Source organism: Bubalus kerabau, chromosome X (genome assembly GCF_029407905.1).
Source record: "Bubalus kerabau isolate K-KA32 ecotype Philippines breed swamp buffalo chromosome X, PCC_UOA_SB_1v2, whole genome shotgun sequence".
Taxonomy (NCBI): domain Eukaryota; kingdom Metazoa; phylum Chordata; class Mammalia; order Artiodactyla; family Bovidae; genus Bubalus; species Bubalus kerabau.
Window position 1 is genome coordinate 70689902 of NC_073647.1, and position 14677 is coordinate 70704578.

A 14677-nucleotide genomic window follows, 5' to 3' on the forward strand; every position below is an offset into this window, starting at 1 on the left:
AGAGTGAAGTGAGTCAGAAAGAGAAAGATGAATACTATTTTCTAACACACATATATGGAATCTAGTAAAATGGTACTGAAGAATTTATTTACAGGGCAGCAATGGAGAAACAGACATAGGGAATAGACTTATGGACATGGGGAGAGGGGAGGAGAGGGTGAGATGTATGGAAAGAGTAACATGGAAACTTACATTACCATCTGTAAAATAGCCAACGGGAACTTGCTGTATGGCTCAGGAAACTCAAACAGGGGCTCTGAATCAACCTAGAGAGGTGGGATGGGGAGGGAGATGGGAGGGAGTTTCAAAACGGAGGTGATATATGTATACCTATGGCTGATTCATGTTGAGGTTTGACAGAAAACAGCAAAATTCTTTAAAGCAATTATCCTTCAATAAAAAATAAATTAAAAAAAAAGCATATGCAGGCCATACTCTGTGACCACAGTAAAATTAAGTTAGAAATTAACAAAAACCACCAAATATTTTTATATTAAAGTACACATTTGTAAATAGCTCTATAGGTAAAGAAGATACAGAAATGGAGATGCTGCTGCTGCTGCTAAGTCACTTCAGTCGTGTCTGACTCTGTGTGACCCCAGAGACGGCAGCCCACCAGGCTCCCCCGTCCCTGGGATTCTCCAGGCAAAAGAACACTGGAGTGGGTTGCCATTTCCTTCTCCAGTGCATGAAAGTGAAAAGTGAAAGTGAAGTTACTCAGTTATGTCAGACTCTTAGTGACTGCATGGACTGCAGCCTACCAGGCTTCTCCGTCCATAGGATTTTCCAGGCAAGAGTACTGGAGTGGGGTGCCATTGCCTTCTCTGGAAATGGAGATGATGAACTACTAAATGCTAAACAATTTCATATCAAAATTCATTAAATATAGCCAAAAGTCTTACACTTAATTGATCACAAAATTAGAGATCCTAAACTTAAATGAGCTAAGTTGTAAAAATAGTAAGAAATAAAACAAGCACATGCCATTTGAAGCAACATGGATGGACCTAGATATTGTCATACTAAGTGAAGTCAGAGAAAGATATCATGTGATACTGCTTATATCTGGAATCTAAAAAAAAAAAGGTACAAATGAACTTATCTACAAACAGAAATAGAACAGATGTAGAAAGCAAACATATGGATATGGGGTGGGGGGCGGGATTGGAAGATTGGGATTGACATAGTACACTACTATATATGGACAGAGGAGCCTGGCAGGCTACAGTCCATGGCATCTCAAAGAGTTGGTCACAACTGAGAGACGTAGCACATGCATGCATGCACACACACATACAAAAATAGATAACTAATAAGAACCTACTGTATAGCACAGGGAACTCTACTCATATGGAAAAATAATCTAAAAGAGAGTGGATATATGTTTATGTATAACTGACTTACTTTGCTGTATACCAGAAACTAACACAACATTGTAAGTCAACTATATGCCAATAAAATTTTTAAAACAGAAGCATAAACAAAATAGATGGAAAACTTGATAAAGGTAAAAATAAAGTAAGATCAAGATAAAGGCAGGAAAAGACTCAAAATCAGTAAAGAAAAAAAGATACCATAAAATACAATTCAAATTCTTGAATTATAAGAAAACTATAAAATTGTCAATATTTTTGAAATTCTATATGAAATATACATTCTTCATGAAACATAATTTAATAAAAATTTTCCTGAGAAAGTGGGACACCTAAGTAGATCAATTGCCATAGAAGATTTTAGAAGGTTAAAGGTCTCCCTGAAAAAGTATTAGTTTTGTGGGTGGGTTTTATGAATGAATTTTACTAAATTCCTGAGCAGGCAATTCTCATAGTTTAAAAACTGTTTCAGAACACTTTTTTAAAAAGGAAATTCAATTTAACAATTGATACCAAACTATAATATTGAACTGTAGTTACTGGAAGTAACTATAGTTCAATATTATTTATGAATGTAGGAGTAACAATCTTAAATATTATCAATTCAGAAGTATATTAAATAATGTATTTGTAACTGAATAGTATTTACCCTAAGATTACATGGATGGTTCAACATTACTTTAATTGACTACATTGACATATTAAAAAGGAATAGGACAATAGATAAAAAGAAAACAGTCAAAATTTAATACCTATTTTTAAAAGGAAAAAAATCCTTTTTTTTTAATAATTTTTTTTTAACTTTACAATATTGTATTGGTTTTGCCATACATCAACATGCATCCTAAGATTGGAAGGGAACTATCTCAATTTGATGAAGCAGTCTACTTCATACAGGAAGTACAGGACTGTGCAGGAAATATACTTTGTGGTGAAACATCAGGAGTATTCCCATTCAAGTCAAGAATAAAATAAAGATGGTCACCAATGGTCACCAATGCTATTTGTTCTTAAACTAAAGATCCCAGCCAGTAAGTCTGGAAGAAGAAAAAGAGGTATATGGATGGAAAACAACCTCCCCCCCCACATTTTGGTTATTCAAAAGCCATGTGATTATTTACTCAGAGAACCTAAAAGAATCAAGTGACAAATTATCAGAACTTAATGTTTGCAAGGTATCCAAATATGAATTGAAAATTTAAGTGATTTGCTTTAAGCCAGCAAGAAAATAATTAAACATACAAGAGGGGAAAAAATCAGTTAACAATAGAACAACAATAAAATTCACATTAGCAATCAAATTTACCCATGAATAAACCTAACAAAAGATGTATAAGATCTCTTTGCATAACTTTATAAAATATTATTAAATAATATAAAATTAATAAATAAATGGAAAGATATATGTAATTATTACTTGATGTGGGAATTCAGTATTATATACAGGTGATTCTACCAAAATTTAATCTTTAAATTCAAATTAATCTCATTCAAAATACCAGTGATTTTTTAAAATGTAACTGATAAGCTGGTTCTGAAATTTATTTAGAAGAATAAATTTGTAAGTGTAGTGAAGATGGTTTTAAAAAGAACAAAGATAGTTTTAAAAAGAACAAAGATGAGTATATTTTCCTTGCCAGTTTTGAAAATATTATAAAGCTGCAGTAATGAAAAAATGTGTTAGTGATGCAGGAAGAGACAGCAGAACAGAAGAATGTCCAGAAACAGAGCCATGTTTACCTGAAAACTTTGAGATGCCTCTTCTCTTGTCAGTGGCTTTCTAGTATTTCAGAGATTAAGAGATTGTAATGTCAAAGTGTAGACAGTTAGTTACTAGTACGTTTCCAAAAGTAATGTGAGTGTTAGTTGCTTAGTTGTGTCTACCTCTTTGCAACACCATGACTGAGGCCCTCCAGGCTCCTCTGTTCATTGGATTCTCCAGGCAAGAATGCTAGAGTAGGTTGCCATTTCCTTCTCCAGGAGATCTTCCCGACCCAGAGATCAAACCTGGGTCTCCCACATTGTGGGCAGATTTTTTTTTTTTTTTACCACCTGAGCCACCAGGAAAGCCCTCCAAAAGTAATAAAACTACTTTATTCTTTCTTATATTCAAACTGGTACTTACATTATTGGGACTTTCCATCTTTTCTCTACATGTTGATTCTCATAGAAAAAAATAAGAACATAGCTCGTATTATACATAGAAAAAAAATAAGACCATAACTGATATTAATACATTAAAGAAAGATTTTATCATTACTTAATGTCTCATTGAGACCCAAAGTAATATGTCTGAAATAAGATCATTTTGATCACTTTAATGGGTATTTGTTTTTATCTTAGGACCTGCAGTTATAGGTCCTCCTGGACCCCCTGGCTTTCCTGGGGAAAGAGGCCAGAAAGGTGATGAAGGCCCACCTGGAATTTCCATTCCTGGATCTCCTGGACTTGATGGACAGCCTGGGGCTCCTGGTCCTCCTGGCCCCCCTGGCCCTCCCGGCCCTCACATCCCTCCTAGTAAGCTATATACTTTTCTCCTATTAAGTTCTGTTTTTGTATTTGTTTTATCTTCATTTATAAGTGAATCTGATGGTTTGCATCATTCTTGTATTTCTGATAAATAAGAATCTTCTGCTGCTTCTACTTTTGATTTATGGTGATTATTTGATATTTAAATTTGTTCTTCAAATTGTCATTAATATTATAGAAACAACTGAAAATAAATCTTTTTTTTTCTAGCCTATCAGACTTTCTTTTTGTTGAGTCTTCTGGATATTTTACAATTGGCTTGCTATTATTGCTTTATCTTATCTCAGGTGATAAGATATGTGAAGCAGGCCCTCCTGGCCCTCCAGGATCTCCAGGTGATAGAGGACTCCAAGGAGAACAAGGAATGAAAGGTTTGATCCCCATATTCCTTCATTCTTTCAAGTCATTAGCAAAATTCCCTATATCCTCCACCCTTCCTCAGCCACTCACTCCCATGGTCAGACCCCAAGACCATACATTACCAATAGTGAACACTTCCAAATTGTGATTTCCTGACCACTATATCCTATCTATCTAGCTCACTACCTCTAATAACCTGACTCCAACATTACTTCAAACTAAGTGAAACCTGCCAACCTTTATTATCCCTCAGCCTTTTGAAGTCTTTTCTTATCTCTTAACCCAGCTTAAATTCCATGATCAATCCTTGTAGTCAATCCCATGCATAAACTTTTGACTTCTTTGCCCTCCTCTCCTGCCATTGGAACCAAAACATAGCCCTGGTAATTCAATAATTGTGGGAAATAGTAAAGGACAGGAAAGCCTGGCATGCTGCAGTCCATGGGGTTGCTAAGAGTTGGGCACGACTAAGTGACTGAACAACAACAAATTCCAAATTACTACCTCTTCTGAGCCTGCACCTGGTTTTCCCTTTTCAAACTTCTAACACATCCTCTTCTATTCTTATTTTAGGATTCTGACTTAGCTTCCTCCTCCACAGACCAGTTGAAGCAATAACAAGAGAACTTTCACAAATTGCCACCACCACCACATTTATTCTGCCTCCTGCTGATCATTGTTCCTGCTCCTATCTAAAATAGTTCTTCCTTGTACAATAGATTCCATTTCCTCTTGTTTCCCTCAAAGATTCATTTGAGAAATTCTTGTCTCTCCCATATCATCAATTTTCCCCTTTCACTGGATCATTCCTAGCAGTATACAAATATGTGTTTGTTTACCCGTCTAAAAAATATCTTATAATAATCTCACTTCAGCTACTAGATACTACTCTATTCCTGTTCTTTCATTTGCAGCAAAACTCTTCAATAATTTTCTACTCACTGTCTCTAGATAACTCTCCTCTCCTCTCATTTTCTGTTAGTGAAATGAAAGTCGCTCAGTCGTGTCTGACTCTTTGCAACCCCATGGACTATATAGTCCATGGAATTCTCCAGGCAAGAATACTGGAGAGGGTAGCCTTTCACTTCTCCAGGGGACCTTCTCAGCCCAGGGATTGAACCCAGGTCTCCCACATTGCAGGTGGATTCTTTACCAGCTGAGCCACCAGGGAAGCCCAAGAATATTGGAGTGGGTAGCCTATCCCTTCTCCAGTGAATCTTCCTGACCCAGGAATTGAACCTGGGTCTCCTGCATTGCAGGCGGATTCTTTATAAGCTGAGCTATTAGGAAAGCCCATCGTTTTCTGTTAAACGTACTCTAATCAGGACTCGCCTCCCCCCCACACACACACTCGCATCACTCCATAGATGCTGTTTTTATCAAAGTCACCAGTAGCCTGTGTGTGTTAAGTCACTTCAGTGTTGTGACTGTATGGGCTATAGCCCACCAGGCTCCTCTGTCCATGGGATTATTCACTACCAATTCAAATATTGTCTCAGTCCTTATTTTACTTGATTTTTGCATTCTTTAAGCAGTTTATTCACTTGGTTTTCAATAAATTACATGCTCTGTTTTTATTCCTTCCTCCCTGGCATATATGTGAAAGGGAGCCATTGTGACTGGAGTAGACTGAGCCTAGGCCAGGGTGCATGGCAGGGCTGGGAGGAGAACCGTAGAATATGATGTAATATAATTTGAGGGAGGGGGCAGTCTGTGGCAGATCATACAGGACCTTGTAAGACACTGTGATGATTTTATCTTCTATGTGGAAAGTGTTGAAAGTGAAAGTGTTATTCTCTCAGTCGTGTCCAACTCTTTGTGACCCCATGAACTGTAGCCCGCCAGGCTCCTCTGTCCATGGGATTCTCCAGGCAAGAATACTGGCGTGGATTGCCATTTCCTTCTCCAGAGGATCCTCCTGACCCAGGGATCGAACCCAGGTCTCCTGCATTGCAGGCAGACTCTTTACCAACTGAGCTACACACACACACACACACACACACACACACACACACACACACACACATATAATAGATATGTCTCTATCTATATAGATATGTCTCTCCCTATATACACTCTGTCTCTATATGTGTATCTCTATATGTGTGTCTATCATCTCATATGTAACTGCTATCTAAATCAAAATTTAGAACTTAACCAGGATTCTAGAAGACTCTTTTGTGCATCCTAATCAGCACTTGCAAAGGTAACCACTGTTTTGTCCTCTCAGTTTGCCTTGAACTTTGTAGAAATGGAATCATGTAGGCCCTTTTATGTCTTAATATTTTATCTGGTTTGTTTTGCTTAATATTATGTCTATTAAATATTCCTAAATATCCATTCTAATGTTAATGGGCATTTGGTCTGGGGCTATTATGAATAAAGCTGCTATGAACATTCATATATATATTATGTCATACATGCATATATGTGTGTGTATATACATATATATATATATATGTATGTATGTATTATAGGATATAAGCATTCATTCCTGTTGTGTAAACCTTATCAGAGAAGGCAATGGCAACCCACTCCAGTACTCTTGCCTGGAAAATCCCACGGACGGAGAAGCCTGGTAGGCTGCAGTCCATGGGGTCGCTAAGAGTCAGGCACGACTGAGCGACTTCACTTTCACTTTTTACTTTTACGCATTGGAGAAGGAAATGGCAACCCACTCCAGTATTCTTGCCTGGAGAATCCCAGGGACAGGGGAGCCTGGTGGGCTGCCGTCTATGGGGTCACACAGAGTCGGACACGACTGAAGCGACTTAGCAGCAGCAGGATAGGTATAGATTTTGATTCCATAGATATCACCAAACCATTTGACAAAGAGAATTTAGTTTCCACTTCTCTCACAATTATTGATGCTGAGCCTCTTGTATAGTTTGTACATTCTCTTTGTAAAGTACTTATTTTTTTCTGTGTTTAATTGGGTTGTTGGATATATGTATCACAAATATATTCTCCCGTTCTGTGACTTGATTTTTTACTCATGTCTTTTCTTGAAGAGAGGTTGTTAATTAACAGAAATCAAATTATAAACATCCTCTTTTATGATTAGTGCTATTTCTGTTCTATTTTAGAAATCTTTGCTTACCCCAAGGACCTGATGATATTCCTCTATGTTTTCTTCTAAAAGCTTTATTGTTTTCCTTTTTTATTTTGATTTTTGATGTATATTGACGTCATCTTTGATTCCCCCCTTCTTTTGCATTCTTTATGTGATCCATGAGAAAATCCCATTGGCTCTACCTTCAAATATGTCCAGAATCTAACCAATTCTCATCATGTTCATTGCCGTCACTCTGGAATGAGCTTCCATCTCTCCTAGATCACTTCAGCAGTAGCTACTTACATAGTTAATATGTTTCCATCCTTGTACTTAGATCACATTCTTAACATAGCAACCAGAGTCCTCCTTTTAAAACTTGTCATATCATGTTGCTTTTCTGTTGAATTTCTTCTCCTAGATTCTTATTTTACTCACAGTAAAAGCCACAGTCTTCATGGTGGCCTATATGATATTTTATGATATACCACTTGTTATAACCTGTTAATGGTCTGAGCTAGTTTCCCTTCCTCACTCTATTCCAGTAATCTCTTCTCCTTGATATTCTTTCTGTGTGCTAGAAGACATAGCTACTCTTTCTGCCTGGACTGCTCTACAGTTGTTGCACACATGCCATGTCCTTTAGTTTTTATTTTTATCATATGTCATCTTCTCAAGGATTTCTATCCTGACTATCTTATTCAAAATTGCAACCTGCCACCCATCCCTAAGTATATCCAGTTTAACTTACTCAGCCAATGGTAGAATGTGAGCACCATGCATGTATGGATTTTGTCTGTTTTGTTTATCATGTATTATAGACCCCTCTAATAGTGCTTGGCACATAGTAGGTGCTCAGTAAATATATATCAAATGAATTGATTCTAAATATAAGCTTCTCTAACTACACTGTTGCGTGGGAATATTGTCCTTTAGTGCAAACTTCCTTGTGTTCAGTCACTCAGTCATGTCCAACTTTTTGCAACCCCATGGACTGTAGCCCGTCAGGCTTTTCTGTCCATGGGATTTTCCAGGCAAGAATACTGGAGTGGGTTGCCGTTTCCTCTTCCAGGGGATCTTCCCAACCCAGGGATTGAACTGGCTTGTCCTGCATTGGCTGGGGTATTCTTTACCATAGATCCCCCTGGGAATCCCTGCTAAGTTCTTTAGAACCTGTCTAAAGAAGATATATGTAACCATTGAAGTAAAATTTGTTTTTTATTATGGTTTTCTCTAGGTGACAAAGGTGACACCTGCTTCAACTGTATTGGAACTGGTGTTTCAGGGCCTCCAGGTCAGCCTGGTTTGCCAGGTCTTCCAGGTCCCCCAGGTAAAACATTCTGCCTTGGGACAACCTTTAAAATATTTCTGGCTAGATATTAGTGAGCTTATAGTTTTAGAATGATGCCAGTTTTTCCTTTTATAGCTAGTCATTCATATTCATAAATAATTGAATATGTAATATCAGTATCTGCTATGAAATAAATTATGCTCTTGCTTTCTGTACCTGAAGCTACCCACATTTTCTATTAAAGCATTTCAACAATATTATTCCAGGAAAAATATCTTCCTTATTTTCCATATGGTGAAGAAAATAACTTAAACAGAGTCAGACTTTTTTATTCCAGAAAACTGGGGAAAATGTTAATAATGCTTGACCCCTGAATATCATTTCCAGTGTCAGATTCTAGTCATTGGGATGTATCATATGTTATCATTGAGAAATGGGGCTTTTACTAGATTTTGGAAATCAACTGCCAATATTCCTCTTTATTCATTTTAATTTAAAAACTGTTCCTCTTTTTTTGTAATTTTTATTGGAGTACTGTTGATTTATAATGTGTTAATTTCTGCAGTGCAAAATAAATCAGACACATATACATACATATATCCACCCTTTTTTAGATTCTTTTCCCATATAAGCCATTACAAAGTATTGAGTAGAGTTCCCTGTGCTATGCAGAAGGTCCTTATTAATAAATTATCTATTTTATGTATAGTGGTGTGTATGTGTCAATCCCAGTCTCCCAATTTATCCCCCACTTACTCCCAGGTAGCCATAAATTTGTTTTCTACATCTGTGACTCTAATTCTATTTTGTAGATAGGTTCATTTGTACCCTTTTTTTTTTAGATTCCACATGTAACCAGTATCATATGATATTTGTCTTCCTCTTTCTATATATAACTCCTTCCCCATTTCCAAGCAGAACTGTATTTGATATCCATCAGACCCACAACACTTTCACTTAGCTGCTTCTTGGAATACCCCAATATTCTCTTGAAATCACACTTTATGTCTGAGTCAGTCAGGGCTGAGAATAGACGCCAGATCTCTTACCTTTCTGTCTAGTGTATCTCCCTAGTGAACCATTTCATTTGGTGCTTGGAAATAGATTTTCAGCAAGTCTAATAGCTGCCCCTGGAAGTTCATCATCTAGCCTTGTACTTCTGGTCTAGTGATTTTCAAACTTGGGAGTGCATCAGAATTATTTGGAGGGCTTGTTAAAACCCATATTGCTGGGTCCCACCCCCCAAATTTTTGATTCAGTAGACCTGAGATGGAGGGCCCAAGAATTAGCATTTCTAGCCAGTACCCAGGTGGTGCAAATGCATCTGTTTCAGGGAACCATTTTGAAAACACTGCTTTAGTAGTAGTTCCTCTAGTCTTTGAGCACCAATCCTTTTTCATAAAGTAAATTTTAGGGAGTGATAAACCAAATAAAGAACTGGTAGGAATCTAGGAAAATTGTTCAAGTAAGAACAGAGAAAAATATGCAGACTTTGTCCTTATCTCGTTCTGCCTTTGACAATGGGATGCTTATAGAAGCTGAGTACTTCTATGCATAGTACTTGGTAGCTACAAGCTTTGAGACACTTTGGAATTGGAAATACACTGCAGATGGTGATTGCAACTATGAAATTAAAAGACACTTACTCCTTTGAAGGAAAGTTATGACCAACCTAGATAGCATATTGAAAAGCAGAGAGATTACTTTGCCAACAAAGGTCCGTCTAGTCAAGGCTATGGTTTTTCCAGTGGTCATGTATGGATGTGAGAGTTGGACTGTGAAGAAAGCTGAGCACCGAAGAATTGACGCTTTTGAACTGTGGTGTTGGAGAAGACTCTTGAGAGTCCCTTGGACTGCAAGGAGATCCAACCAGTCCATCCTAAAGGAGATCAGTCCTGAGTGTTCATTGGAAGGACTGATGCTGAAGCTGAAACTCCAATACTTTGGCCACCTCATGCAAAGAGTTGATTCATTGGAAAAGACCCTGATGCTGGGAGGGATTAGGGCAGGAGGAGAAGGGGACGACAGAAGATGAGATGGCTGGATGGCATCACTGACTCAATGAACATGAGTTTGGGTGAACTCTGGGAGTTGGTGATGTACAGGGAGGCCTGGCGTGCTGCAATTCATGGGGTCGCAAAGAGTTGGACACGACTGAGCGACTGAACTGAACTGAACTGAAGGATACAATGTTGTATATACCATGAAAGGTTAGATTTACCTAAAAGAAGGGATTATCTCTGTATCTTGAGAACATAAAATAGAGAAATCAACATGTGACTTGTCAAATGAGATTGAATGATGTTTTTACTTTAAGACTTGACTCCCTGACTTGTTGATGTTTATATAAGCTTTATCAAAATTTCAAGCCCAAAGCTCATTTGACTCTCTCCTCTCTCCCTCTCTCTCCCTCCCTATCTCTCTCTCTCTCTCTCTCTCTCTCTCTCTGTGTGTGTGTGTGTGTGTGTGTGTGTGTGTGTGTGTGTATTAGGATCTCTTGGTTTCCCTGGACAGAAGGGCGAAAAAGGACATGCTGGTGCAACTGGTCCCAAAGGATTAACAGTAAGTTTTGAGTATATTATAGAGCAAAAGAAATAGAAGAAACCCATTTACACCTTGAGTTTTCACTTGTGGATATATATAAAGGAAATTTAGTTTTTATATTATGATTTATTTGATTCTTTTACTCTTGCAGGCTCATATGTCTCATTTGACTCATAGCTTTGTACACTAAATGTTATTGGGCAGGTTGATTGGATAAACTGGAGAACATATTAGAAAAAAAGAAACTGATTTTCTTCTCTCTCCTCTTTTTTTCCACTTTTATTTCCTTTTTAACCCCTCAGGGCATACCAGGAGCTCCAGGTGCTCCAGGCTTTCCTGGACCTAAAGGTGAACCTGGTGACATCCTCACATTTCCAGGAATGAAGGGTGACAAAGGAGATTTGGGTTCCCCTGGAGCTCCAGGGCTTCCTGGTTTACCTGGCACCCCTGGACAGGATGGATTGCCAGGACTTCCTGGCCCCAAAGGAGAACCTGTAAGTTGGTTTGATATTCTTGATTTTGTGGTGTCAAATTGTTAGTGATGTTTTCTAGGATGGGCCTGGTGCTGAGATGAACATCTCATCAATGCTTAAAAGAATGTGATTATATGTACTAATGGCACATTGTTATTGACTATGTAGAGTTTCTTTATAATTCTTTTCTCTAAGTGGTTTTGTTAATTCTTTCTGCGTAACCCACTATTATGTTGAGTACTGTTTGCTATGACCAAATAGGCAGAAGGTTAAGATGCCTGTAGATCAGTGTAAGTTTCCCATTTTCTTATCCTATATAGCCTTGTGTGGTTTTGTTTAGACCTGACAACAAGGGTCTAATTTGGTTTATATACAGTAAGCTTAGAGATTAGTGTGAGTAGATGGCTGTGTTAAATGTGCCATGGAGCCTAAAGATTGAACGTAAATGAGTAGAGTCTTATTTTGTGTGCAACACACAGCCTAGGATATTTAGGTAGAAAGCGATACTTTATAAAATGTTAACTAGCCTGTAAACTTTTTGACTTAACACTAGAATGTAAGCTTAATGAACTTAGAGACTTTAGTCTATTTTTATTCTTTGCTCTATCACCAGTTCCTGGCACATAGTAGGAACTCAAAAAATATTTGTTGAATGAAAGAATGTATAAATAGAGTGATCACACATACCATCCCATAGTAACACACACTCAGTTTTTAAGAAGAACTATTATGGCTGTATCATTTCTCTAGCTGTACTAAGTAATACCAACCTACAGATAGCTGTTATATCTATGTATTTCTGTATTAAACTTTTCCCTTTCAGGGTGGAATGGCTTTTAAGGGTGAAAGAGGTCCCCCTGGGAACCCAGGTTTGCCAGGTCTCCCAGGAAATAGGGGGCCTATGGGCCCTGTTGGTTTTGGCCCTCCAGGTCCAGTAGGTGAAAAAGGCATACAAGGTGTGGCAGGAAATCCAGGCCAACCAGGAATACCAGGTGAGTTTGCTATGGTTGTTTCATTTTTAGTTTGGTGCTTAAAAACAGAAATGCATTATCTTTTGACCATTTTGGGTTCCTTTCATGAGAGGTGTTTTTCCCTGGCTATTTATATTTGGGCTTTCCAGAGCTCCTTAGCAAGGAAACATAAATGTGTATGTGCATGTGTGTGCGTGTGTGTGTATGTTTTAAGAATGCCTTCTCTTTAAAGTTTCTCTGACTGTATTTATTGTTCCTGTTGTTGTTTTTAAGTGCATGATACGTAATGCAAAGTTTAACAAATAATTACAATAGAAACACACACGTAACTACCACATGTGCCAAGAAATATCCATTGCCAGTATTCTGGAAACCTATGCTCCCCTCTCTGTCTTTTCCTGATAAAAATCTTCTTCCATTTCTCCAGAGGTAAACACTGCCTTCACTTTTGCATAATTTTCTTCCATAAATAGTTTTATCACCTAGATATATATTCCTAAATAAAGTACTTTATGCTTCTTTTTGAACTTTATGTTAATCATAGGGTGAGTATTCTTTATGTTAACTTTGTATATGGATATAGCATTTTTATTGCTGTACAGTGTCCCACTGTGTATGTGTCACCATTGATTTATGCATTCTATTGTTAATGGACAATTGGATTATTTATTGTTCGGGCCTGTTATTATAATGCTTCTATGTGCGTTCTATTATATATTCTTGTGCTCTGTGGCAAGGATCAGCAAACTACAGTTCATAAATCAAATCTGACCCTCCACATGTTGTCATAAATGAAAGTTTTATTTGAACAGATTCACACCCATTCACTATTGTTATGCTTACTTTTGCACTACTGCTGCAGAGGTAAGTTGTTGCTACAGAGACCATGTATGGCCCACAAAGCCTAAAGTATATGCTGTCTAGTCCTTTACAGAAAACAATTGCCAGTCACTGGGTTAGGGTATGTATTTAAGATTTGCATTTTTGAGGCATAGAATAAATACATCTTCAGTTTTACCAGATAATTCCAAACCATGTCCAAAGCAGTTGTATCAATTCATACTCCCACCAGCAGTATTAGAAATTTATTATTGGTCTATATCTTCAAAAACATTTTGTATTGCTACTTTTACACTTTTGCCAGTCTGTTGAGTGTGATATATAGGGTGGCAGATTTATTTTATATTTCTCTGATATATAAATGAATAAAAATGAATATGCAATATCCATACACAAAGTTAACATAAAGAATACTTACCCCATGATTCCATTAACATAAAGTTCAAACATTAATATTTTCATATGTTTGTTGACCATTTGAATTTTCCATTTGTGACATTTCTATTCAAGTGTTTTGACCATTTGTTCTTTGGGATTGTTTTTCTTACTGATTTGGAGGGGAGTGTGTGTGTGTGTATTCTGTGTATTAGTTCTTTCTTAGCTATTTATTTTGCAAAATCTTCATTCACTGTGGCTTACCCTTTTCACTCTCTTTATGGTGTCTTTAATGAACAGAAATCAATTTGAGTGTAGCCAAATTTATCAGTCTTTTCTCTCATGGTTAGTGCTTTTTATGCCATGATTAAGAAATCCATCTTTATCCTCAACCTTTTTCAAAGTCTTATTTCAGTTAATGAGTAGTATGTGTACTTGGACTTTGCGCACATAAAACCTTAAAGTACCAGTAGTTAACCAAAAAGAAATATTTTTCTTTTGAGCTGCATTTAGAAAATATTTTTACAGATGCCTAATATTTTTATAGATGCTATCTTCATGAAAATTCTTAAAACTGTAATATACTTTTCTCTTTGAAATTTCATTCTTCTGTTTAGTATCTTCCTTGAAAATATATATGATTGTTTTTCTCTTGAATTTTTATTAGTTTGCATTTTCAAAAGATTATAAATATTTTTTTGTTTTAATTAATGGAGGTCTTTAGTCAAGTGAACACTTCCTATTCACTGTTAATTCCCACATAGGTCCTAAAGGTGATCCAGGTCAGACTATAACCCAACCAGGGAAGCCTGGCCTGCCTGGTCACCCAGGCAGAGATGGTGAAGTAGGTCTTCCAGGTATGTGAGGAA

The 14677-nt window shown here is 37.1% G+C and overlaps 1 protein-coding gene across 1 annotated transcript in view; it reads left to right on the top strand.

The window, feature by feature from the left end:
- COL4A5 (collagen type IV alpha 5 chain) overlaps window positions 1-14677 on the top strand; it is a 253055-nt gene that overhangs the window by 166523 nt on the left and 71855 nt on the right. The window contains exons 20-26 of the mRNA XM_055564762.1: window positions 3717-3890; window positions 4190-4273; window positions 8552-8644; window positions 11097-11167; window positions 11452-11643; window positions 12446-12614; window positions 14573-14665. Coding sequence (XP_055420737.1) covers window positions 3717-3890; window positions 4190-4273; window positions 8552-8644; window positions 11097-11167; window positions 11452-11643; window positions 12446-12614; window positions 14573-14665 — 876 coding nt within the window. The remainder of the gene's footprint in view (window positions 1-3716; window positions 3891-4189; window positions 4274-8551; window positions 8645-11096; window positions 11168-11451; window positions 11644-12445; window positions 12615-14572; window positions 14666-14677) is intronic.